Here is a 25,287-nt window from a genome sequence, read left to right as displayed (position 1 = left end):
TATATATATTTTCGGATATCGAACATTGGCTTGACCTGTCCATTTTCAGTAAAGGGCTTGTTTCCGAAACGAAAGTCTTGAAGCAGCCACAACATCTTGCAGAAAGACCTAAAGCCAACCCATTTATTGCTGGTTCTGTGGTTAGCTTAATTGGAGCACCTCCAGATAGATTTTTCTACCTTTACACAGAGAGCAGCATGCACAAATATTTGTGACACATGTGTTTGTAAGGATGCAAGATGAATAAATCTGTAACCGTTTACAGTAGTATCTCTGGTTTTCACTTTTGATTCATAATTGCTATTTCTATTCCGGTACACCTTGTATATCATAACAATAGCGTTTTGTTTGTGTCTTTGAGATCTTTTATAATACTTTCTGCTTATCTTTTTTTGTCGGACAATCTTCCACACAGTATTCTCAGTGCCATCATATGTTTATACTACCATTCTCACCAAACATTACCTTTTTTGTACCGAACATATGGCCAACCAATTTTTAAAGGACCAATTCCTTCACAAGAATTACTATGTAATTCCAGGAAATACTCCGCAAAAAAAGTCTACCATGCACTAAATAGAAGGGTCATACATCGCAATTTGCCTTATTAATGCGGTAAATTTCTTCTAATAATGTGTTTTTTCCATAAACGTGTGTTTTTTTTAGGAACAGACAGTTTTGTTTTCATTGACATTTACACATAGGTAAAATAAAACTCCATAGTTTTTACATAATTGTTAGTTAAATATCCTTAACATGTCATGTTTTAGTTTTTTTTACGAAAATTGATTTTGTAATTTTTTTGTAATTTTATGTCAAATTATGCATTTGAAAATGAGAATGTAATGGTAGAAGAAACCTTAAGCTTGTAATGACGGTTCCATGGCACCTGGTGGTGTGGTAATACATAAATATAGGTAAATCATATACGAATATACAGTACTGAAATTACAAGTGCAAGGAGAAACTACAATATTAGCGAATAAAAAAATACATGAGACATAAATGATCTCCACACAAAATATAATGTTATGATTTAACTGAAGAAAATCCTTTATTGTTTATGTCAAATTTACCTGAATCATTTAATATGGGCACCGATAAGCGAGGGTTTGCGTTGGCCAACACGTTCATCTTATATTATTTTCGTATTAAACATATTCCACCTTTGTCAAATATGTCACTCCTTTGGTGTGTGAAAAATGTAAATGATATCTCTCAATTATGTGCTTCTGGGATAAATAAAGCAATGTCAGAGAACAACTATGAGAAGAATTGATAAGCAGTGACCCAATAGAGTTCAGAGTTCATTTAAACAATATGACCTTCGAGTTGTTTATTGCAACAGTTATGTCATTAAATACTGACTTTGAGTTAGATGATACTAATCGCAACCATTTTGAAAAGAACTTGCGTCACTCTTACATATAAGACGTGCCCAATCTTCCATTACGGTTGATTGTTTGTTTTTTTTCCTTCAATTTCTAATCTTATATCGTGACTGACACATAAGGAAATGTGACACACATGAGAATCATATGTTTTAAATCATACGATTAACATATAAATCGAGCATCTTATAATAATTACATATGTTGTTGCGTGCTTATCATATGATAATCACATTTGTTTTCACAAAAATTGTTTTCAAGGCTTAATTAACATGAGAGTCATATATTATGTATCATATGATTGTCAAATGTTCATTATATAAATCTAGAACCATTTGATTATATGTGGTACATTTGGCTGTGTACCTCCTTTATTTTCTTGTGTGTGTGTGTGTTTCTCTTGTAAAGTATCTTAAAATTGCAAATCTTCCTAAGATAATCAAGGGAAGCGAGATTGGAGCAGAAATATACAGAATGTTATCCAAGGACAAAGACCAGACATGGGATACAGACACGCACAAAAATAACGTCAAATATCCACAAGTAATACATACAAGTAAGAAAAGTACTTATATGTATTACTTGTGGTTACTCTGACACCTAAAACTGAGAGCATGGACAAGATGTACCGGTAGGATAAGCGTCCTATGATTGTCTAGAAACACCCGTCGAGTTGCTAATAGAAATCGAGTCCAGGGTAGACAAAAGAGGAAATGAAAACTATGACACGTTGAACAAATCAGTATTCTTGGTGCAGATGGATACACCGTAACAATCCACGATTCCCGTAGATGTCACAGAGGTACGTGTTCGAGTCCCACGAAGGGAACACCAAAAATTTGTTTCGCAAATTTGACGGAAAGTTAAATTATTTCTCGAATTCGATCATTTACAACTTTCATTGAGAAAAACAAACTTTAATCTAAAATCACACATATATAATAAGCGAATAGACAATAAACAAAATTTCAGAAACAGGAAATGAATACACACTAAAATATTCTAACAAAATCTTAAGTACAACTCGCTTGTATGTATGTTTTCCTAAAAACATTGAAAATGGTGTCAGCAGGTGCTTGTTTTTCCTAATTAACGTTGAGAGTACTTTTATAAAAAAAATAGCTTAAAACCAGATTTCTGTTCGTATTGATTGTACTGAACGTGCATTTTAAAGTTTAGTAAAATATTCATACAGATTAATCAAAATTCAAATTATAAACAATTGAAAACAACAAATATTCTGAAAACCGTTTTCTACGAAATTGCAAAAGGGTTGTATATAATACTAATTTCATGCTTTGAATGTAATTATCAAATTATGTGCATCGCAATTTTGTATACCATATTTCTCATAAATATGTGTCCAGTCAAATAATTTGCGTCACCTTCTTTAATAATACACCTCACAATAAATCACGTCAATTATTGAATAAAATTATTATTATTAAAACTGTTAATAATTATATTGTTATTAAAAAATGTAAGAAACAAGGCATCAGAGACCAAAGAAATACAAATACCAAATTAACCATTCTACAGTGTTTCTTAAAGCCTAACTAATCCACCCAATTTAGCAAAGGATATAATTACGACCTTTTTGTATTGATAAATACATGTATGACATAAACAAAAGACAATCCAGATTTTTATTCACACATTTTTGCAAAAGGTGACCATCTTAAACTAAATCTAAACGAAATTATAATATACACGAAAACAACACTTAATATTGTCAAAAACATCATAATACATAAAATGCGTGTAGTATAAAAGTACAATAGTGAAAAAAAAAAACAAACAAAAAAAAGCAAAAACAAAGCAAAACAAACAAACAAAACAGGAAACAAAGAAACAACAAAAGAAAAGAAAAACATAAACAACGACGAAAAATGTTATGTATACAGATAGGGAAAGAGAAATAATGACTATAATAGTTTACATAGACTTTAATTTACAGAATGACAACAAGCGCAAACAGTGCACTACAGCTCATAAATTGTATAAAAGTCAAACATGAATTTTGTTCACAAAAGCAACATAAAAATGAACAGTTTTTAATTATACATTACACTTTATCAGTACTGATACATTGCAAATCATTAAAATGAAAGGGAAAGAGAGAGTCTTTAATTTTTCAAATGTATATCTTTTTGTAATGAATGTTGCAAAGGGCAAAAATATAACTATAATACATGATTAAGTTCCTTGTCAAGTAAAAACTAACGTAGATAGCCTAAAACTATAACACCATTAGGCAAAAAAAAAAAAAAAAAAAAAAAAAAAAAAGTTTTATGCCGCCATATAAAAATAGGGGAGGGAGTTGTAAAATTATTTTATTTTCAGAAATATGTTACATTGACTTAATAAGGAATCAATCAATACTTTAATTGTACTTGAGCCAAAATGACCTCACAATGTTTAGGGTAGGCTTTAATTTGTTAAAAAAGAGAAATACTTATTATGCATTTGAAAAAGGAATACAATAAAACAAAATAATTTCAAGTTGATCTTAAATCACACCATAAATATTTATATACAAACCAATATGCGGAGAGGTTTCCTATTTTAGTTTATGTTAAGCAGACCAGACATAAGAAGAATGTCAGCATGCTTTAGATAAAATTCTCAGGATAGGAAATAACATTAAATAATGAATAGAAATAAATAAATGACATTAAAAAATCATTAAACTGCAGTTAGAACATGTGATCTTCCAATAGTTCAACGAACTAATATAGAAATTGGTGGAAATGTTTAGTTTTTCCCTAAAGTTATATAATCTCTGTGGTAAAACCAAAAGGGAAATTAAACCTTCTGATTATTAATTTTAGAATCTCAAAGACATTTTTTTAGCAGGAGTATATTCATAAACAACAATCAACAAAATTCAAGATAAAATTGCAATTATCATTTCAATTAAGACAAAATAGACAGGAATAATGAACCATATCAATATACACCAAGAGTCTTAATATATCCCTGCAGTATTGCAAATTATCTCTTAATTATTACATATATGTATAAATCAAAGTCTTTATTAGTGATAACTACTAAAAATACTTCTCGTCTATTGCTTTAGCCAAATCGATTGCTTTTTCAGCATCTTCTCTTGAGTAGAGATTTCCTGGAGGGTTTGGGTAATCAATCATTCTTGGGTACCGCATTCTTGAATAATTCCCAACAATTCTTTCAAGCTCATCAGCATTTTGTTTTAGCTCCTGATTAACAGCTTCATTAACAAAGGACAACATAAGCGAATGCGTATTTTCAAGTCTCTTTTCATCTTTCTGTATTTGTACTGACTTCAAGGATTTCTCAGCCGCCTAAAAAATAAAATAAATATTTTTCAAGGAAAGTAAGATAGTAAGCATCATCGAGTAATAATACATTTCTGCGATCTAAGACCATTTGAGGCCACCACATTGAGGGTAGACAAGCACTTCCATGAGTAAGTTTCTTACCTGGATCTACAAAATTATTATGAAAAAGACGCTTTATTATTAAACCGTTTTAATCAAACGTTGCTTCGGTAAAGTTGAAAATAGTGTTAGATAGAAGAATAATATTACGATCAAATTTTGTGATACCGGTCCCCAGATGTGTTATTACCTTAATATCTTTACTTGACACCAATGAATGTATGTACATGTAAACAATTTTCGTTTGAAAAATTGTTCTGTTTTCTTGAACACAGTTTGATGATTTTATTCAAACATTATGAAAACCTAGGTTTTTTTTTTTTATTTTCACACTGGCTTTACGGATTTTAACTTTATAGGGATTTTTTGAAAATCACTTGATTACAACTGTAAGTTTACATCAAGTGAATATTACAAATTTATAAAACTGACCTGTTGACTCAAAACACAAATCCAATTATATGAAGTACTTTCTGCTCCCTCCAAAGCTTTACAAGCAGTTCTTATATCATACTTTGCCTGCTGAATCCATACTCTTGCCATACGCGGTTGGGGATTAGGGACATACTTTTTATATATGGAAGTAGAATATGCTTGATAGTCTCTACAACCTCCATGACCAAACCTAGAAAATGTCCCATTTCTTCTCCAATGTTGTTCGAGACCAGAAGCAAAACCATCGACATCAAACGTGAAGACCTTTATTGATTTCCTCACTACAGTTGCTCTTTCAACATGATCATGCCATGTGTTTGGGTATCTATACGAATCTACTTTTAACGCGTCTATATCTTTCGACATTAACTTTTTAGCAAATTCTTTTATATGCATAAATATGTCAGCGCAAAATCTTGAATTTTGATTTTTATCTGGATGCCAGCGTTTCAATAACCTTCTCAGAATTATTTTAAATTCTTCCTCACCAAGTTTCATCGCGTCAACAAGTGTCTCTTCTACTCCCCGTTTGATATCGTCATGCCTTCCACATTCACGAAGCGAATGTCCATCGGAAAAAAGTTCAATGTCTGTTGTTGGCGTATCCGATGATCTAACAAGCTTGTACAGTCGGTGTGATTTCACTGTCCTTTCTTCCCTGTTTCCTATATCAACGATGTATCGAGGAAATCTTTCACTTATATCAGAAAAGCGGTGGACAATTTTGACATAAATGTAAACAAAGATCGCATCGCCAGAGGCTTCTCCACTATCGTCGTAGTGTTCATACACCACAGTCTCCCCAACCTCGAAAGTTGTGAAGTCTGCAATCAGTAAGTCAATGAGATCTTCTTCCAGGGCGTTTCCCGGGGAAGGAATCAAGGAAATTTCAGACAAATTAAAATCAATTTTGACTGCATGTATTTTATCATCCAAGAAATACTCAATATCACTAACCTGACTCCGAAAAAGCGATAAACAAGCCTGAATATGGTTATCTTGTACCTTTTTATTGCATAAATCAACCAAAACCTCTGCTAAGCTAAAAGCATTTAAAAGAATATCGACTTCGCTTTTTAGATAGGATGTGTTGCTTTCTGTTATAAAACATTTGTTGCTGAGATTCGCTTCCATTTAATCGCTGACCTTCATGTATCAATACCGTTTCAATACTTTTCAACGCATGCACCTCAAGAGATTTTAGATTAGAGAATATATTGTCGAATTCCTCTTTTGATATCTGGATTGAATGAATTTGCTGGAATGTCTTTACTAGTCTATTGACAATATACTTAAAAAGTTCCCCATTTATAAAGTCTTTAAAATCATTAACAACAGTACTGTGAACAGGTGGTGAGAGGTTGATGAGATCTTCCATCACGACTTCGGAAAGCAGTTGTGGACGCATTGTAGGTGGTAATCTCATTATAACTTCATTGGGATCGAAATTTGTTTGGGTTATTCCCAATTTTGTCCATTTACATATAAATTCAATTTTATTTTGTGACGTTAAGCGACTCCGTATTCCAGATTTGTCTGCAATAACCAATGTTTGCGACGGTTTTAATTTCTTGTCTTCATTCAATAAGTATAAAATGAGAGTGGTATCCTTCTGTTTTAACAGCTTATCACCTTGTCCACTAGACAAGCACACCACAACTCCTTGAATTGCCCTTTTAACAATCTCCAATTCGTCAGGGATCATTGTAGAATCACGGATTTTCTGTTTAATTAGTTTTAATGTCCTACAGTAGTGTATTATGGAAACTTCGTCAGCAGCACCTAATGCCTTGAACAATTCAAAATATTTCCCAAAATAAACTGAAGCTTTAAGGATATATGGCTTTATTTCTTTTTCGGACTTCAGGTTCAGGACAACATATTTTGCCTCAGCAAATATATTATGTTCAAGAATTGGGATAATGGGAGTTTGCGATAATCTTATTTCTATTTCTTGTTTAGTAACAGCAGCATTACTTAGGAACTTGTAAAAGGTTTCTATTATACCCTTGGCAGTAGCATTGCAGTTACTTTGTTTTTGCAGAGCCTCACATACTTGGTGTATATGAGAAATGACACTATCGGTGTTCGGTTTTATTTGTACATGCATCTTTCGAAGAACTATTTCACTACATTTGGTTGCATAATCTGGCAATAGTTTTTGCATAGTCCAAACAAGGCTTTCAAATTTATATGGAACTGATTCACGAAAGGAAATAAGCTGATCTTTTGCATACTGAGCACAAACGAACGAGTGATCTGTACTGACAGTGTATGAAGGAATGAAATCTATTTTACTGATTTCGTCAAGAAAACTTGACTCCTCTTCTAAATTGTCAAGCTGAAAGACATTTTGTATAAGTACCTTCGCTTGTGCCACTGAACTGTCAGTTTTACCACTTTGCTGTATTTGTTTGGCAAATTGAATAAATAACTCTTTATTTGCCACAGTTTTCATTCCGCCGAGTTCCATGAGTTTCTTCCACTCTGGTCGACAAAATGGTTCTGGGGGTAAATCTGCCTTACAAAATGTTAAAAATAGCGCTTTGTGTGGACTATAAAAATCACCAGCCAGCTTCAATTCACTTGATTTCGGATCTTTTATAAACTTCAAACTCCTCAAAATACATAGTATATCCTTATAAGTTAAGAGTTTATTTCGAACAAACTCTAAATGACGCATTTGTGTTTCAAAATTCGGAAATTTGCTGTAGTTTGGCAGAATGAAGTTCGTGTACAACTTCAACAATGGATGCCTGTGGACGGTGGAACCCTCATTATAACAAATAATGCATTTTAAGGCAGGATAAAGTTTTTCGTGATATGCATTATGCCTTATTAGTAAAGTGTTTGTTGAGTTGCAGAGAGATTGCAATCCATCATATATGGTCAGTATTTCAGACTTGACTACTAAACATTTGTCGACACTTTCCAAAGAGAATGTCTGTACTGGATCTGTCAAGGATACAAATATTGGCAGACTTCGCAACCGTGTTTTACCTACATCACCAAGTTCGTCAATCTCATAACAAAAATAATTCAAAATCTCGTTAAAAAAAATCATTGTCATTAAGAGATGGCCAACAAGCAGAGTCCTTATTCCAAAATAGACAATCAACAATTTTGCTGGGTTTTCTATATGAAGCAATGAAATTACGAATGTGGACAGAATGTTTCTGCACTTCATCTGGCATTGGGAGACGTAGATCAGTAAAAATATCAGCAAGCGTCCTCTTTTGAAATGCTCTAACTGGCCCCGTTTCAATTTCTCTAAAACTGTCTACGTCACAAACAACATGCGCATGATCCAGAGAAACAAGCATTTTCTGTCCACCAGGCAAGTTGCAAGGTAGGAGGCACCATTCAATTAACATGTCAATACATTCAAAGTCATTCAAGCAATCCCAAAACATTCGAAGCCATTGATTGTTTATAAGACGCGATTGTGTGGGAAACGGCATTTTCGATCTACCTTTAAAAACTTTAGATTCTAAAGACTTAGGCAAGAGCTCGAAAACAATTTTAACATCTAAAGCTCTGAAAATACTTTTGTATTTTTGTAATAAATTGACTTCATGTCTGTGTATAAACAAGTCATTTGACGAAGGGAAAAGATCGCAATAAGCGGACAAAATTTCTGAATTTTGTTCGTTGAACGCTTTCAATTTGCCTTCATTGGTTATAAGAAGCGGTACGTTTGTCAAATTTGTAGCTGAAAACTGATCTGCCTTAAAACAAAAATGCAAAAGAGACAAAACCTTTGAGATTCGATCCAGAATAGTATCTGACAATTTGGAAGGTAAATCACCTAAACAACATTTATCTTTAGCATCAGAATTCCACGACTTTAAAAACTCGATTGTGAACGCTGGACTTATACGTTTTGGACATATACAAATGCCATTGGGATTAGTTTCATGTTGGTAGCCCTTATGATGAACGAACTCTGAACAACCATCTGTGATGCTCTTGTAAACATCAATAGGTGTACAAATAAGTTTCATACCCAAGTTAACTAAGATATTTCGAATTTCTTCTTCTTTGTCAAATAAGCATGTGGTTTCTTCCTTTGATTTGTAGCGTGGACCGTAGTACAGTTGACTTGTCGAAAAATCGTCATGTTTTGCATATCTTAAAGTATTTGCATTGACCTTTAGCTTTCTTTCCTTAAAATAAATGCAAAGATGGTCAAAAACCGCATTGAACGAGCCCTCTGATGTTCTAAGGGAAACCCATTGTAAAGGTTTTACATTTGTGTCTCGTCTTATTCTCCCAGGTTCATGTACCATGCAAGTATCTACGATGTAATTTGGGCAAATTCGGAATATTGGTAATTCTCTTTTGAAAATCCATCTATATGTGTTGTAGACAAGCTCGGTCCACCAGAACTCTGATGCATCACGATAAATTGGGAAACTTTTAAAGAAATGTGACAATGATTGTCGGTCTACGTCTTGGTGCAGCAACTCTTTTTGGAACAGAAGCAAGCTTGCATATGTATTTGCAACTGTTTGTTCAATCAAGCATCGATTCCAGATGAATCTTATATCATTTTCATGTGTACCCCCAAACAAATTGCTTCTGTTTTGATCAAGTGCGAAATGACCATTCACATGCACTGGCAAACCCGTTTTTACCGGCATTGGCAATAAACAAAATGCCCTACCATCTTTGGAATTGGTTTCCTGGATGCATGTAGCTATTCCTACTCTGGGTAAAATACTATAGTCTTAGAAAATTCATTGACTAGCCTACCCGACAAAGATGACGTTTCAGGAAAACCAAATCCTTCAACAACATGCCATTGTTTTCCGTTGACGCTAATCTGGTGTCGTACTTCTGAGTAATTGATATCTGTCAACTGTTTGCACCCATTCTTCATCGAAAGTGAGGCTTCTTTAATATATGTCAAAAACTCCCGTCTCCTCTGTCCATCGCTTTGTCCCGTTTCCAGCTGAACAGTCTTTGTGTCTGTCAATTCCTTACTGTCGGCTTTAATTTTTGATATGCTTATCCTCTTAATACTATTTAAAAATAGCAAGCTGCGTTCAAGATCGATTTCCATCTGTTCTAGCAAATGAACAACATCATCTACGGTTATATCTTGGCTTTTGATTTCAGACATTTTTGCCATTTCTTTTGTCCTCAGAGGTAGTCTAAAGCACGTTCCTACTTTGTATTGTAACTCTTTTTGCAAAAATGAACTGTAAATGTCTCTGAAACTTTCTTCAAAGATACTAAGATTTTGAATCTGCATACCTGGACTGCACTCTTCTGCAAGGGAGACATATTTGCAGTGGGGATCAAAAACACAAAATGTTCCACCATTTGGTGTCTGAGGTCCTTTTGATAAAAACGATGGAACGTCCGTTAAGTGATAGACAGAATTAAAACCAATGCCAAACTTGCCTGTCTTTGTCGGATCATCACTTTTACTGCCTTCTCCGAGGCTTTGGATTCCTTCTAAATCTTTTTCTGAAAAAACATGCGTCATTTACAACACACAGAGCTGGTCCTTGCAAGGATTTCCAACTGTCATCAAATATGTGTACCGCTTCATGTTGTCGACAGTCAAGGACGAAATGAACCTCGGACGCGCCCGCGTCGTCAGCATTCTGAAGTAGTTCATTCATTACAGAATGATTAAGAGGATAAGCTGATAATATTCCTTTAAGCCGCGTCGTAAGTTTTTCCTTCTGGCCAAATGGGGTTCTTATTCCGCTTGAATATTTAGACAGATGAAATTGCCTCTTTGACATGATTCCTAGTGTGTGGATAATAGTTTGATTGACATACGGATGAATAATTTTTGCTGATTTACTTCCCCGCAGATACCCTACGTATCGGTCTTCGAAACATACTTCTGATATTGGCTGTAAAAAACAATTTTCGTCCGGTACAACCAACCTTTCTTTCTCCTTTATACAGGTTCCCTTTTCAATATTACATAAATTGTTTAGTACGTTCACCGTGCCAAATACCTCATTTTCCTGCATCTTCATGTTTTTGTTACAATTCCAAATCTTGTCGATCCAAGCAATAAATTTGTCGCTATCAAACTTCTTTGGGATTTTCATTTGTTTCCACAAGGCGTCATATTTTGATAAATCCATTTTGTACAAGTACGGGGAGCAATCTCCAATAATAGTACCAGCCACCTGATCAGGTTGTACTATTGTTGATGATAAACAAATAACATTTCGATATTTTAATGCCTGTATACGTTTTTCAATGTCTGTATCAGGATATTCATTTGATAATAAATAATTCAATTTAGCATACATTTCATTGTATATTCCCGTCAGATTATCTGAAATATTCAAGTTTTCTTCGCCTAAGATTTCAAGCTGTGAAACTGTTAAACTAACCCCTTTGAACTGCAGAAAGTTCAACGCGTTTTCTAAAGTTGGACAATTTGTCAAGTCTCTTACAATGTATCCAACAGAGCCAACTGTATGTCTGTCTACCGGGCGATAAATTTCCGAAGGTGACAACAATTCTTCATCGTCAAACTCGTCAGCTTTCCATCTGATCGGCCAGTCTTCAGGTCTTTTCATCGCATGAAGAAAAGGAACTTTTCCTAATATTTGTTTTACGTCAGAATGATGTGAACAATTCTTATCTAGTTATTGCATAATTGCATTTGATCTCAAAACAGCTTTCTCAAAAGTCAGTTCTGACACCGATTTAGCCCTTTCTACAAGAATTGTAGATGGAATAAGTGTATTCATCATACCTAGTTGCAATAACTCCTTTGAGTGAGATTGGAAATCATTTGAAGGAAACCTATCATCACTTTCATCAAAAAGTGCCTTGACTGATCCATTTTCGTCTATCAAATCACTTGGCTTTCGCAAGATATTTTCCTTCACAGGTTTTACCGGAATACACGCATAGTTCTTTGCCACCAAACGGAGGGAAGGATCATTTAAAGCCTCTTTCACCAGTGCATTTCTCATTTCAAACATGTCTCTTTTATCCCAATATGGGTTTCTTAAATTCGGAAAAAAGAAGTATTCAAAGAATGTCTGTTTTTTTATCATGCAAACTTCAATAGCTTTGATATTTTCACCACAGGTCTTCTTAAATCGTTCATACAACTCCACTGTCATGTCCATTACTTCACGTTCACGACCTCTGTCATTACTAAAAAACTTTGATAAGCACCCAAAAGCGTAATCACCAATTATATCTGAACAACGAAAGGATGGTTCAAGAAAAATACAATCTTTAATAGAACACACATTGGCTAATTTCCCTTCTTGTTTTCGATAGAAAACTGGTGGATAAGGTTCTGTCAAGATTCTTCTATAAAAGGACTCGATTAACAAGTCCGTAGGTTGCCTTGGTCCATCGGTAAGTTTTGGCCATAACGTCCAATAATTGTCCTCGAGTGCAGCCTTGGTGTGTCTATCCGTGACTGAAACCAGTAGATCCAAATAAGCACTTGGTATTACATCCCCCAGCATATTATCATTCCATTGAGTATTGATTGTACCTTTGTCGTCTTCGTTATGGCACAAAATTCTCTTCCGGTCTTGTTCTACATTAAAACAACCATTGATATAAACAGGAAGATTTATTTTCTCTGGCAAAGGTATGAAGCAGAAAATATAACTACTTTTGTAAAATCCAATTTCAGGTAGATTTTTCATTTTACGGAAGCATGTGACTTCTTCCCCCTTTCTTGAAACAGGTACGGCGACACTTCCCACGGGAATTGCTCCTTGTTCAGAGAGTTCCTTAGCCAATTCAAAGGAACGTCTTCCTGTTGACCAAGAAATCACCCATGACACATTTTGTTCTTGACATTTTGGAACAAAGCTTGGCAACAGCTGAGTTACGTATTAAAAGATTTGTATGTCTATGTCGATGAAGTGTGAAGGTAGTCTAATGTATGAAATATCGTCATTTTTCATGAGCGAGGTAACATCCTTTAACACATTGTAAACGGTCCCCGATTTTGTCACGTCGTTCTTCGAAACTCTGAAAACAGGTTTCATATCTGAGTCTGGATTTGTGCTGTGTTGGTCAAGGTGGAAGATACCAACCTCTGTTACGTTTTGAGTAAACAAAAGCACATTCCCTGCACCTTCTAAGAACTTCTGCAATAATTCAATAACCTCCCTTTTGGTGTAAGGCATATGTTTTATTTCTCCCCTTTCTGCTTGCTTCTGGGTACGAAGTGGCAAACGGAATAATGTCGAATCGTATTCATTTTTGTTTGAAGACTCAAGATTACAACCAAACACATTGTTGAAAGGACTGAATTGGTTTGGAAAGTTTTTCTTGAACTCTGTTGTCAATGGAAATCGGAGACCTGGTTTAGAGCCTATAGCTTCTCTTAGGTGACATAAATGCGGATCAAATATAACCATATCCTTCCCACTGACAAAACTTGGTACATCCGTAATATTGTACACTGAACAGAATCCAAGGCCGAACTTTCCAATCTTCTCTGTGTCCACTATTTTTGTTTTACCGCCAAGCTTGATGATATTCTTAAAATCTTTTTCCTCAAATAAAGCATCATTGTAAATCCAGAGAGCTTGACCTTGACACTCAGCCATTTCTGGGTCAAACAATCCATCGCGCATGTCCAAATTATTTCGTTCATCATACAGGACGTTCACCTTTGTCGCACCTGCATCGTCACTGTTCTGAATGAGCTCTTTTAACACAGCAAATCCATCGGCATAGCTGTCAAGTAATCCTGCGATTCTTGTGGTTAGCGTTTCTTCCTGGCCCCACGCCATCGGAGCTGTGTTTTGATCAGCCATGAAACGTTTAGTAACAGACGCCACTCCAAGTTTAGGTGCCAGTTCATTGATGTCTGGATGAGTGTAAATTATTTTGTGACTTTCATTTTCATAATCATCATCCATTGAATTATTGACAGAAAGGAAACTTTTTCCGGAAGAGTATGTGCATTTTTCCACAGATTCGAATGACAGAACTTTTCTGTCACCCACAATGGGCACAAGAAGGTCCATTAAATATGACTTCTCGTTTTTCATTTCAACTATTGTTCTCAACACGCTTTTTACTAAATTCATGTCAGTACCAATACACCATGATTCGTCTTTTTCTCCTTTGTACTTTGAGTCGATACGTTTAAGAATTAATTTGAGAACATTTAAGTCAATTTCCCCCCACATACCCAGCTCCAAGCATGTTTCGCTGAAAAGATCTGCCTCAGTTGCCATTTCAAACAAAAATGGTTCCAAATTGTAATTTACAATTTTCCTATCTATCTTCTTTACTACCATGTTCGGGTCTTTAAAACCAGTATTTCCAGTTGGGATACATTGCATTTTTTGTAAAACAGCAAAGTCTCCATCTGATATTCGTTCAGTCTGTCTTGCTTCATGAATGAACTGTAATATATCTTTGGCAATAAGAAGATATTTTCAATTCTGATCATTTATATATGAATCAATAACTTGTCTGAAATGACTAATGACTAACTTTGCATCAGGATCATCTTCCCATCTATAATACTTGATAGCTAATTCAGGAAATTGATTTTTGTCAAAAAGTGGCATACTTGATCCTATTATGTACTTGAATTTCATACTTTTCACATCAGCGGGGCAACAAAACAGATCTTTGTTCCACCAACGAAGTTCACTGGGATATCCCTCTGGGGGAAACCTAAAAGATTTTATCCAAGAAAGATGTTTAATCTCATCCAACATTCTTTCAGAAAGAACATTCGATCGCTGTCTCAGGCATTCAATCATTGCTTCTGCTTTTTGTTGGATACTTGTATCATCTTCAATACCATTGGACTGTAACTGGTGAATTCTATTTGCAACGCTTATTAAGTCTGTTGAGGTAATATTGTCCAATCCCTTCAATCCCAATTTTTCGAGTAGTTCGAGTTCAAATCCATTTTCCTCCAAAAACTTTTCGTCAGGAAAAACTTCTTGGTCATAAAATAATGTCTTTAAAACATTGTTTGCTGGATTAAAAAGATCCATGGGGACATGATAAGTTTTGTCCAAGGCACGAACAAATTTCAGCTGTTTGACTTGGTCCAGAACACCGTTCAGAATAACAATTTTGTCCGGGTTTTGAAGATATTTCATTAATGCTATGACATCTTCAATTGTATACATTTGGTTTTTATCAATCATCAATGTCAAAGCATCAGTAATGATTTTCTTCTCACTCACAATATTAGCATCGAGAAGTTTGGCCAGTTTTAGATGTTCACATTGTATAATTTTTCTAGGATATGCAAGACCTTGAGGAAACTGCAATTCAAAGTCGTCAAGTACTTCGCTGTTCTCTTCTAGAGACACCAAATCTGACTTTAAAACATTGTCATGAAAACTGAACATTTTAAATTTCCTGAGTAATCTATGTGTTTCCTTTGGAATGATCGTTACATGATCCTCCAAATACGAAGCAAGCATGATTTTCTCTTCCTTATTCAGAAACTCGTTGACTGAGTGCGCTGTGTCATCTGGCGATGAATTTGACAAGCTTTTGCTCAGAATTTTTATGACATTTTCATTAGTTGGATGCAATATATACTTTCCAAAGACATCACCATGTGGAAATGTTATAGTGTCATGCTCAGGAACTTGCAATACTCCCATTATTCGCAGAACGCTGCCAATGACATGACTTTCCTTAATGTCCAAAGGTTGTATATATAGCCCTTTTAATGTTAGAAATTCACAAACTTTGCCACTATCATGTTTTAAAAGTGGGATGATTGGCAAGGCTTCAAAATCGGTAAGATGTGGGAAATCTGCAAAAGCTATCACCTTCCACACGTTTTTTTATCCATTCCATATCAAATTTGTTCGAGTTGTTTGATACAAACATATGATTTGATTGTTTTGTGAAGTTTTCTGCAATCAAAACACTGAGAAGTTGCGGTATATCTTCTGGTTGCATCTTGGTCAGTTGGAAATAATCTGTGAATTTTAACACAACATTAGTAATTTCGATATCTTGAGGAAACCTAAAACATCATTATTTTACTCATTTCTGTACCAACTATTGTGGCAGCGATTATTCAATTTGTTTTATTTTTACAAACGTGTAATTTCTATAACAATTTCAAAGTTGTTAAATAAAATACCAGATTCCGTGAAAGAATAATGACAACATATTTACAATTAAAATGTTTTTTAGAGGTCTTTAAAATTACGATGGGGAAAATGTTTTACCATCAGCAGAAACCAAAGGTTCTCATCCCCGACACAATGTTAAGCAAGAAAAAATATCGATACTATAATTCAATTATTGCAGCTTGAGCGTGATTGATACTTTTTGACATTTTCAATAAAACTGCAACGTTTACGTACATATCAAAGATATCTGTCTAAATGATTACCATTTGACATATACTATAGGTATGTTTGCGATCATTTGTCTTGTTTGATAGTGTAACGGGGTTTCTACAACAAATTTCAGATCCTGAGGAATTATTTGCCTTTAATTAACAAGTGACTGAATTAATAGATATTCATCTAAATGTTGTTTACAGAACTACTAGGACATGTGTTGGACTTTGATAGACGGGTCAAGAAGTTAAGACAACGATGATGTCGTTTATAATATCGGGCGCTTCATATCGGTCAATCAGATGAAATCATTACTGACAATAAGAAAGTCCACATCATTTCAGCGTGTCTGTCTTGTCTTTTATTTAAAACTGTATTGGGTTGATGAGGTGAAGAATGTCGACCAATATGTATGAAATATAATTACACCAAGAAATTCAAAATAACATAGATAGATTCTAATCAAATGTTATGTTGCTGATAGTTCAAGACTTCAAGATGGAAGCGTTTGATCAATCGAGCAAATCCTCTTTTTCACTGGTCCAACATGTAGAAGCAGTGCTAGCTCACAGTGCTAAACATCTCTCTAGCCAATGTTCAACCATGCGAGTTATCATCTATTTGAAATAAGCATGTATCTAGGAATCTATAAAACATCAGCAATGATTGGAGCACAATGATTTCTCAACAGGATGCCGATTGTTTGTAAAAAAAACTGGGAATATCAGACATCGATGAAAAGTTACCGCGTAATAATGATTTCATCTAAATAAACATAATGTTTTCACGAAAAAATCATTATGTTGTACACAAATTTTCGGATACCTTGTTCCAAACATCCTTAGGATTATACACACAAGTCTACTTACCTGTCATATGAAACACTGATTTAAATCCAAGACCAAATCGTCCGACTTTAAGAGGCTGGTTCTGCTTGACACTGTCATAGATTTTGATAATCCCTTTTCAGTCTTTGCCAGTAAACATTTCGTCATTAAAAACAGCTATACCTGGACTCTATAAAATATCAAAAACTTATTTTAAACTACACACGTTTAATCAAGTAATCATGGATAAATATCAATTTTAAACATATATAAAACTTTTTGTCGGAAGTGTAAAAGATTTTAGGCTCTAAAACTTAACATGAGAATATATTAGCTATTCGAACTTTTAAAATCCCCCACTCAATGTACATGCAGTTATCAATATTAATATGGAAAATGTTTATTTGGTGTCGAATAATTATAAGGTAAACGAAGAAAATCTTTTTAAAGGATCTTTAAGTTTCGTTCTAGTTTCATATTTGTTTCGTTTTGATGTAGAACGTATTGAATTCTGAAGATCAATATGCAGTTTATTGTTTACTCCCGGGATAACGAAACTGTGCACCATTGGGCAAAACATACTGTATGCTTTCTTAAAACTTTTTACCATTGTCATATTTATAGTTATTTGTAAAGGCAACGATGTTTTGCTCTTAATATTTTGCTCAATGCTCTGCAATTTTAAAATTTCAATGCATTTCAATAGTAGGTTGGACCCATTTTCGTGAAACTTAAAGAGTCACGTAACCCGTGACCAGATTTATATATCCTATACACAAAATATAACAAATGAAACATGAGAAACACAGTCACCCTAGAAGAATATCCATTACCGATAATAAAATTAATGACGCACAATTTAATAAAAATGTAAGTCAGTTTAAATGAAACAAAGATTATGCATTATAACTGTTTTCCAATAATATGCAGTAGAAAGGGTGGGTTATTTACCTGGAAATACTGGCAGAGAGGGGAAGTACCGTTTGGTTGGTCTTCTGTGTCATTATACATTATTTTGATACAGCTAGCTCCTGCATCTTCAGCATTTTGAACTAACTCCTGTAAAAATAACTTAAAATGAAACCTCGATCTACAGGGACGTTTACAGGCCAACTCTCTCCATAAATTGATCTGAAGACCAAGTAGCATTATAAAATTTAAATAAATATTTTTTTATGTACCCAGTAAAGGTTTTCTCTTGTTAAAACAGATTTTTTTAGAACTTGTTTTATCTACGTACTAATTAAGTGATACAATAAATTAAACAATAAAATATTTCAACTTTGTATTTGGTCCTATTTTCCTGTACAACAAAATATTTACTCTTTCATAATCTTTTAATAATGCCTTATGACCTTTTGGTGTATTTTACATCCTAGTTCCCATGAAATCACTGATCTTATTTTTTCAATATGTTCAAGCCGACAGATTTTTTCCACATATATATATACATATATCTGTTAACATAAAAATGTCTGAAAAGGGTAAAAGTTTTGTTATCTAGCCTATATGTCAAAAGGAAGAAAACTGTCACATACTATCTTAAAATATATGCGCTACCTTCTTTAAAGATATGTATCATGAAAATGCATGTGAAACATACCCTTATAATCTGGGCATCGTCAGGATATTCCGATAGAATCACTTGTAGCTCTCTCAGGATAGTGGGTCTGTCCATTTCATAACTGATTTCATCTTCTGATGAGTCTTCTCTCTGCGTAGTAGCTTCTAATAGTGCAAAGGTAAGTTTTGTTCCATGTTAAATTACATTTGAAACACAAGGTCTGTGATAAAAGATGTCTGTGGAGAATCAAACTTTATGCCAGATCTCCCATGAGTTTTAGTTTTAAGAAATTCTTCAATTTTTTGAATTGGTTGTTGCTAAAACTCGAATGGAAATTTAAAATGTAAATCAATGGCAGGACTTCAAAACATTTATCAAGCACGACAAAATTCATTTTTGCTGCTGAATATGTCGGTTGCTCAACGCCAGATTCATGTCTCATCAATAATTACCATGGTTGATTATTCAAAGATAAATCAGGAATTGTAAGATAGATACCAAGACTTTTATTTTTCTATTACAAAGGAGAAGAAATATATAAAACGAATAATTGTCTAAATTTGCATACTAAAATATACAACATCAGAAGACATATAATTTATGATGAGATTCTGAGAATTATAATTGAGTGGTCTGAAGTGTCATTCCTGTTTTCGTAATTACCTTTATGTCTTAAAGCACCTTCCTGCACACATTCTGAACGGCTAGTAACCATGCATACCGTAGCAAAAGCTGACCGGGCCTTGCCATCGATCCTATCATCTACAGCTCCAACAATATCAAGTCGGGGCCCTGCCATCCATCTCCTTTGTGCGTTTATCTTTGTTTATCTTCCCATTTTAGGCTTCTTTCATGTCTTTATTACATCGTAAAGTCTTACTTTGGATATCAGCCCTGTGGATTGTAATAACCTCTGGTATTATGATCACGCCCACTAGATAAGTCTAATCAATTAACTTAAAGACATTCAAAATAAAATAGATTGATTGATTCTGGTTAAGTGGCATGTTGCAGGATAGAAACGTTCGAACAAATAATGTTTTACTAGTCCGACACGCACACAGAAGCAACAGTCAATATACAAGCATGTCACTCAACGCTGACATATTGTGTCAAGCCAGTTTAGCATTGCCTCGTCTCCATACCTTTTTGTATGACTTTGAGCGGAAATCAAATCCACAGCTTTCCGATCTCGAGGTGAACACGCTACCACAAGACCACAGAACACATAGATAGACTGTTAAATGGGTTTCCCATAACACATTCCGAGTTACTTCTGCGGGCCTAATCATTCCTTTATTGATGTTTTGATGTACAGACAAGAAAACAAAGAAACAAATGTCATATAATACTTATCATGTTTCAATTCAGGGGATTTCAATGAAAATCATGAACCATAAATACTCGGGTAATTTTGGATTTTTAACAAGCTTTTCACATTTGCACTGGTCGCGTACTGCTTACTACATATATGATAAGAGTCTTGTGTATTTATATAACGCACTGAATAAATATGTTAAGTTAAAGTCTAACGCGTTACAAAGGAGACCGTTTAAGATAACCGTCATTTTTAAATTACACGTAGTGTAACGTAATAGTGACTAATAGTAGACACTAAAATACAGAGTACGACATTTTTGTAACTTTCCTTTTCTTAAATAATAAATGTGACTTTCATATTTGTAATACAAATCAATCTTCTCCGTATACCTATAACCGCTTCCTGATTTACCACTTTATATTAGTAAGACATTGACCTTAAGTGCGAGCGAAGTCCGAAGTCCTGCACTAATTTACATAAAGAGGTGAGATTAAGTACTGGGCGTGGCAAAAGAGTCTGCAATAATCTTTGAAATAGTGAATATACCCTCTGCACAGTAGATCGAATCAAAATACGACCGATATAAAACGCAATTTAAACATAAAATTTAAGTATTTTACTGGTGACTTTGAAATTAAATAAAAATCAAAATATGTTATCAATGTATTAATGTATACAAACATTTGAAACAGACACAAATACACAATTAAGAAATAAAAATGAAAATAAAACGAACAACAACAAGAAAACATAATAAAAAAACAAAAACAATAAAAAACAAAACAAAAATAAGAACAAAATCAAAGACATCAAAATCAACATCACGTTTAAAGGTAGACCTGTATATCTTACATTTATTTCATATTTTAAAGTTCATACAGCACGAAGAGATAAATGTTTAGGACTTTTGTAATGTAAACATGTTTACTTCCTTTATCAGCACACTATTTAGATTAAAGATTTTAGTTTGAACGTTGATGTTCTTTTGCAAACGTGATAAAATGAATTATACCTCTTCATGCACTAAAAAGGCCACTTGAAACATATCTGTTATACACAGTGCAGCACAATTTGAATGCATCAAATAATTTATCAAAATCAATTTAAAAAAGAATTGGTTGTTATCCAACATCAAGGTACACAACTTGCTCAAGTGTGTTTTCAAAATGAATTAAAATACACATTTTGGAAATCAATGATAATGTTAATTTTGTTCGAGCACGTTAAGACCTAAAACGATTAATTGTCAACTATTGAGTCAGCATTTTATTAAAACCGACAGTAGAATGGAATTCAATTACAATTCATTAAGTGCAGTCGGTGCATGCTCCTAGTTTTTAGTGAAGTCCAGATGCTTATTTTCTGTTTGCTTGTTTGTGCGTGATGTTTTGGTTATTTCACATTCTTTGTTGTGTTTGTCCGTCTTCCCTGTTCCGTCAATACCATAATATTAGAACTGGTAACTATTTCCTCTAGTAATAGCATTGAAGTCCGTCTCGTTCATTCTAATTGCTCAAATACCCATTACAGTACCGGATATGCCACATACGATAATCATTTGATGTTCGATTCATGTAATAGTCATATGACAATTAACGTATGATAGATTTGTGATTCTCATAGTGTTCCCATTAGTTTTGGCTTAGATTTCGGATGTTTTGTGAAAAACAATTAGTCATCGTATGATAATTATGCGATAACTGAATCGTATGATTATGATATCAGGTTAACTTTATATGATTATAATATATTGCGAGCTGTACGATTTTTATGTGTTGCTATTTAGGCTTTACGGAACGCCAGTAACTAAATCTGGTATGATTCACATGGTCATACGTCGGCTAATATTAAAAGTAAAAGCAAAACGTCATTCACTGCTGCAAAGTATTACTTTCTGTGATATTAACTACAAGCTAAAAGGCTGATAAAAATGACAACTCATCGAACAAAGGAAGAGAAAACTGAATAAAATAAAAGTCTAAAAAAAATAAAAAAATTTCCATACATATCACTTCCACAATAACGTATGCATTGGATAATTAATAGATGAATATTTGTAGTTGTCAATGGCATTGTCCCATATCGCATGATTGGTACAATCTACACACTGTGCCAAAGTACTTTACGTTATTCATTCCCTGTCAATAGACTGAGTGTTGAATTGGACTTTTAAACGTTTGTCTCGAATATCTATCTGACATTGTCAATCGTTTTGCATTTTGTTTAAGGAAATAATATATATTCTATTTCTATTAGTTTTTTACGCTACAGAAATATTCAATTCAATGATAGTTTCTTAGACACTGTGATGAAAAAGGTTACACATTTAATATACGCAAGTTATGGGTTGATAAACTTTTATGTAGTATATGGTATTTTTTTTTAATGGAGAAGTACTACATGACAACTCCAAAAGGAAGGTTGTAATTCTAATGGTTAAAAAAACTAAAATAAATTAATATCTGTTATCCAGCTTATTCAAAAATTCATTTGGCCATAAAAAATCCCTCTCCATAGATTTGACTTAACGGATAAACTACATTATACATGCAAAGCGAACATATTGTCAGTATTTATAAAGTGGGTATACCCCTAAAACAAGTCAGCTGCGTATCTTATTCAGCGAGAAAATTGTTGTGGATCATATTAAAGAAGTGGAAAGTTATATAATTCAAATGGAGAGAATAAAGGTACTTACAGTTTCTTATATATTTATACTCATACTTATCACAATTATTAGTTTTTTTTTCTGCGTACATGTCTATTTGTCATACTGCCACTTTGTCGAACGTAAATATGGTTTACTGCTGTCCGTCAATATACTAACTAAAACTAACTAAAACGCTTTGCATTGTTGTAAAATAGTTGTTGTTTCTTGTCGGTTTTGTTCTGTGCTGAGTTTTTGTTTACCAACAAAAGATGTTAAACAAAAATAACAATAAAGAGGGTTATGGTCATAGTATCTTAACTGAAATATTCAGTATAAGGAGTATGGTGAATATATCAAAGAGACAACAGATAAGGATGTCATTCAAGGCCACCCATGGATCTACAATAAACGACAAAGAAACTTAACACCACTAGGCAGTCTGCAGCTTTGTGGTATATTTTAGTCACTCAACTATCGGTTGAAAATTTGGTACTTTTCAAAAGAAAACCTTATATCCATATGAGCTGCTTCTTTAACAAATTGATTCTTTGTAAGTTGACTGGTACAAAATAATACGCACTACTCCATACCAAACCAGTATTCCGGGGCAATAGCTGATGCCTAGTACAGTACCTGAAGTGAGGTATACTTCCCATTCATAAGAGTGTCGGGGCAACGAGGAATGATGTTTGATACAAGCAGAATATGGCATGTTTCATTAGGGCGTGGAACAATGTGTACGTGGCAATTGGGAATGGAGTAGGAGATATGGGAATTTATTAGGCACACAATAATAGTAAACAAAGTATAATTTTATTATTATTGTTTTAAATAGATAATAATGATTTTTCGTAACATGTATATTTCGTAGTTTGCATTTTTGTAGGAATGGGAGATGCTGTTTTTGAATAAGGAATATAATATAATGGGGAATGTGGTTTGGGTCAGTGTAAAATTTGGAGAATTTTCCCCATACATATATTGCATTTAATGCTTTTTGTAATATATATTCCATGAAATTTGTCCAGTGTAATCAAGTTCAATAGGTTCTTACATACGCTGTTAGGAAAGACCATGTGATCTTCCACGAGTGATATATATTTTTTTGTCTTTTAGCGCGTGTAGAGGTGACACATGTTGAGAAATATATTCACCGTATGACGGAGCTTAAGGAACGTCCACGCCAAGAAAGGAAAAATTAACAATCTGAAACGAAAAATCGCCCATCTTGTCGTAAAATTTAGTTATGAGTTAACCTTGTGAGATGTAAACATCCAAATCAAGAAAAGAACAATTACAAATGTCCTTATTTGCTTTATTTAAAGTCATTCCCTTTGGATAAATTTCAGCTCTCAGGATTATTCACCGCAAAAATATCAAATATCATCAAAGTAGCGATAAATATTATGAAATTTGGCTATTAAATTAGACTAAGAAGGATCTTTACGAAGTTTGTCCATAAACTAAAATTCATAATAGTACAGGAATAGATCTGATATTAGAAGAACACAGTTTATTTCCATTGTAGTACCTACAACCTGTCCGTAAATCTTATCGCAAAAACCAATATAAATGTTGTCAAGTAGAAAATTGATTGAATTGATCACGTCCAGTAAGTATATTTTTTTTTTATCTTATTCGTATGAGAATTTTTAATATTACAACAAATATATTTTAGATCTGTTTCATCGAGACACAATTTGAAAAGATGGGTAATGGGGAAGTAAAGTGTGGTGAAATCATACCTGTTCAATTGAAAACTTTCTACGGGTTTTTCTAAAACATGTTATTTATCTAAAACATCCAGCGAGTTTTTCACATTCCTAAAACAATTAAAACTATTATATTCATGGGTTTTATAAAAAGTGATTTTTAAATAGTTCCTTTACTTAGTGAGGACATACATTTTACTTGTGTTATATTTAATGGACGCTGAGAAGAAACGGATTTGAAGGGATTCTTGCATAATTTAGGTAATCAATACATGGTAGTGACTTGACTAAAGTTCATATCATATATGTACTTTAATAAAAGATTCAATAAAATGTGAAATGTTGTGGTGTATGCAAAACGGCTGCAGAAATCATAAAGACGAGATCTAGTAAGGCGGTACAAACCGCCAAGAAGTCAATTTAAATTGGCAAAGGTAGGCGTTTCGCTGGTAACAGAGATACCGGAAGTTCCTCCGTGCATTACTGAGTTAACAGGGCGCCCTATCCTCAAATACGTTAAGCCACATGTAAATAAGGCAACCTGGTTACAGAGGACGAGAGATTCCGACTGGAACCAGTCGTGAACCAGCCGTTCTGGTAACAGATAAAGCCTTACTTAAACCCGCCTTCCCGTGGTACAAGAGAAAGATATAAAATGATATGGT

General features: G+C 33.8%; 4 protein-coding genes and 1 pseudogene across 5 annotated transcripts; all 5 read right to left on the bottom strand.

The window, feature by feature from the left end:
• Nucleotides 1–2,503: 2,503 nt before the first annotated feature.
• On the bottom strand, nt 2,504–11,802 carry LOC148621296 (sacsin-like; annotated as a pseudogene). The gene is made up of 2 exons (XR_015921144.1): nt 5,243–11,802; nt 2,504–4,714 (listed from the first exon to the last, which is right to left on the bottom strand). The product of XR_015921144.1 is annotated as a sacsin-like (transcript).
• Nucleotides 11,803–11,871: 69 nt separating this feature from the next.
• LOC148621295 (sacsin-like) lies at nt 11,872–12,900 on the bottom strand. Its single transcript, XM_088575462.1, has one exon. It carries the CDS (start codon nt 12,898–12,900, stop codon nt 11,872–11,874), a length of 1,029 nt encoding a protein of 342 aa, XP_088431588.1.
• Nucleotides 12,901–13,092: 192 nt separating this feature from the next.
• Nucleotides 13,093–14,559, bottom strand: LOC148621294 (sacsin-like). Its single transcript, XM_088575459.1, has one exon. The coding sequence runs from the start codon at nt 14,557–14,559 to the stop codon at nt 13,093–13,095; it is 1,467 nt and encodes a 488-aa protein (XP_088431585.1).
• Nucleotides 14,560–14,655: 96 nt separating this feature from the next.
• LOC148621293 (sacsin-like) lies at nt 14,656–15,852 on the bottom strand. The gene has a single exon (XM_088575461.1). It carries the CDS (start codon nt 15,850–15,852, stop codon nt 14,656–14,658), a length of 1,197 nt encoding a protein of 398 aa, XP_088431587.1.
• A 188-nt stretch (nt 15,853–16,040) lies between these two features.
• LOC148621292 (sacsin-like) lies at nt 16,041–25,235 on the bottom strand. Its single transcript, XM_088575463.1, has 5 exons — nt 19,603–25,235; nt 18,979–19,103; nt 18,327–18,434; nt 17,418–17,565; nt 16,041–16,176 (listed from the first exon to the last, which is right to left on the bottom strand). The coding sequence occupies exons 1-4, from the start codon at nt 19,736–19,738 to the stop codon at nt 17,515–17,517; spliced, it is 420 nt and encodes a 139-aa protein (XP_088431589.1). The 5' UTR covers nt 19,739–25,235; the 3' UTR covers nt 16,041–16,176; nt 17,418–17,514.
• Between the last annotated feature and the right edge of the window lie 52 nt (nt 25,236–25,287).

The sequence above is a fragment of the Perna viridis genome, chromosome 3 (assembly GCF_037379345.1).
Source record: "Perna viridis isolate PV_CMFRI_1.1 ecotype Kerala chromosome 3, ASM3737934v1, whole genome shotgun sequence".
Taxonomy (NCBI): domain Eukaryota; kingdom Metazoa; phylum Mollusca; class Bivalvia; order Mytilida; family Mytilidae; genus Perna; species Perna viridis.
The sequence above is the reverse complement of the archived record's forward strand: the minus strand, read 5'-3'. Positions and strand labels throughout refer to the sequence as shown.

Excerpts from the sequence above, each read along its gene's own strand:
- LOC148621295 (XM_088575462.1), bottom strand. The coding sequence starts at position 12,900 with ATGAAAAATCTACCTGAAATTGGATTTTACAAAAGTAGTTATATTTTC.
- LOC148621294 (XM_088575459.1), bottom strand. The coding sequence starts at position 14,559 with ATGCAATGTATCCCAACTGGAAATACTGGTTTTAAAGACCCGAACATG.
- LOC148621293 (XM_088575461.1), bottom strand. The coding sequence starts at position 15,852 with ATGGGAGTATTGCAAGTTCCTGAGCATGACACTATAACATTTCCACAT.
- LOC148621292 (XM_088575463.1), bottom strand. The coding sequence starts at position 19,738 with ATGGCAGGGCCCCGACTTGATATTGTTGGAGCTGTAGATGATAGGATC. Across the intron at positions 18,435-18,978 it reads ACGATGCCCAGATTATAAGG|GAGTTAGTTCAAAATGCTGA; the intron begins GTATGTTTCACA and ends TTATTTTTACAG. Across the intron at positions 17,566-18,326 it reads CTCTCTGCCAGTATTTCCAG|AGTCCAGGTATAGCTGTTTT; the intron begins GTAAATAACCCA and ends GATATTTTATAG.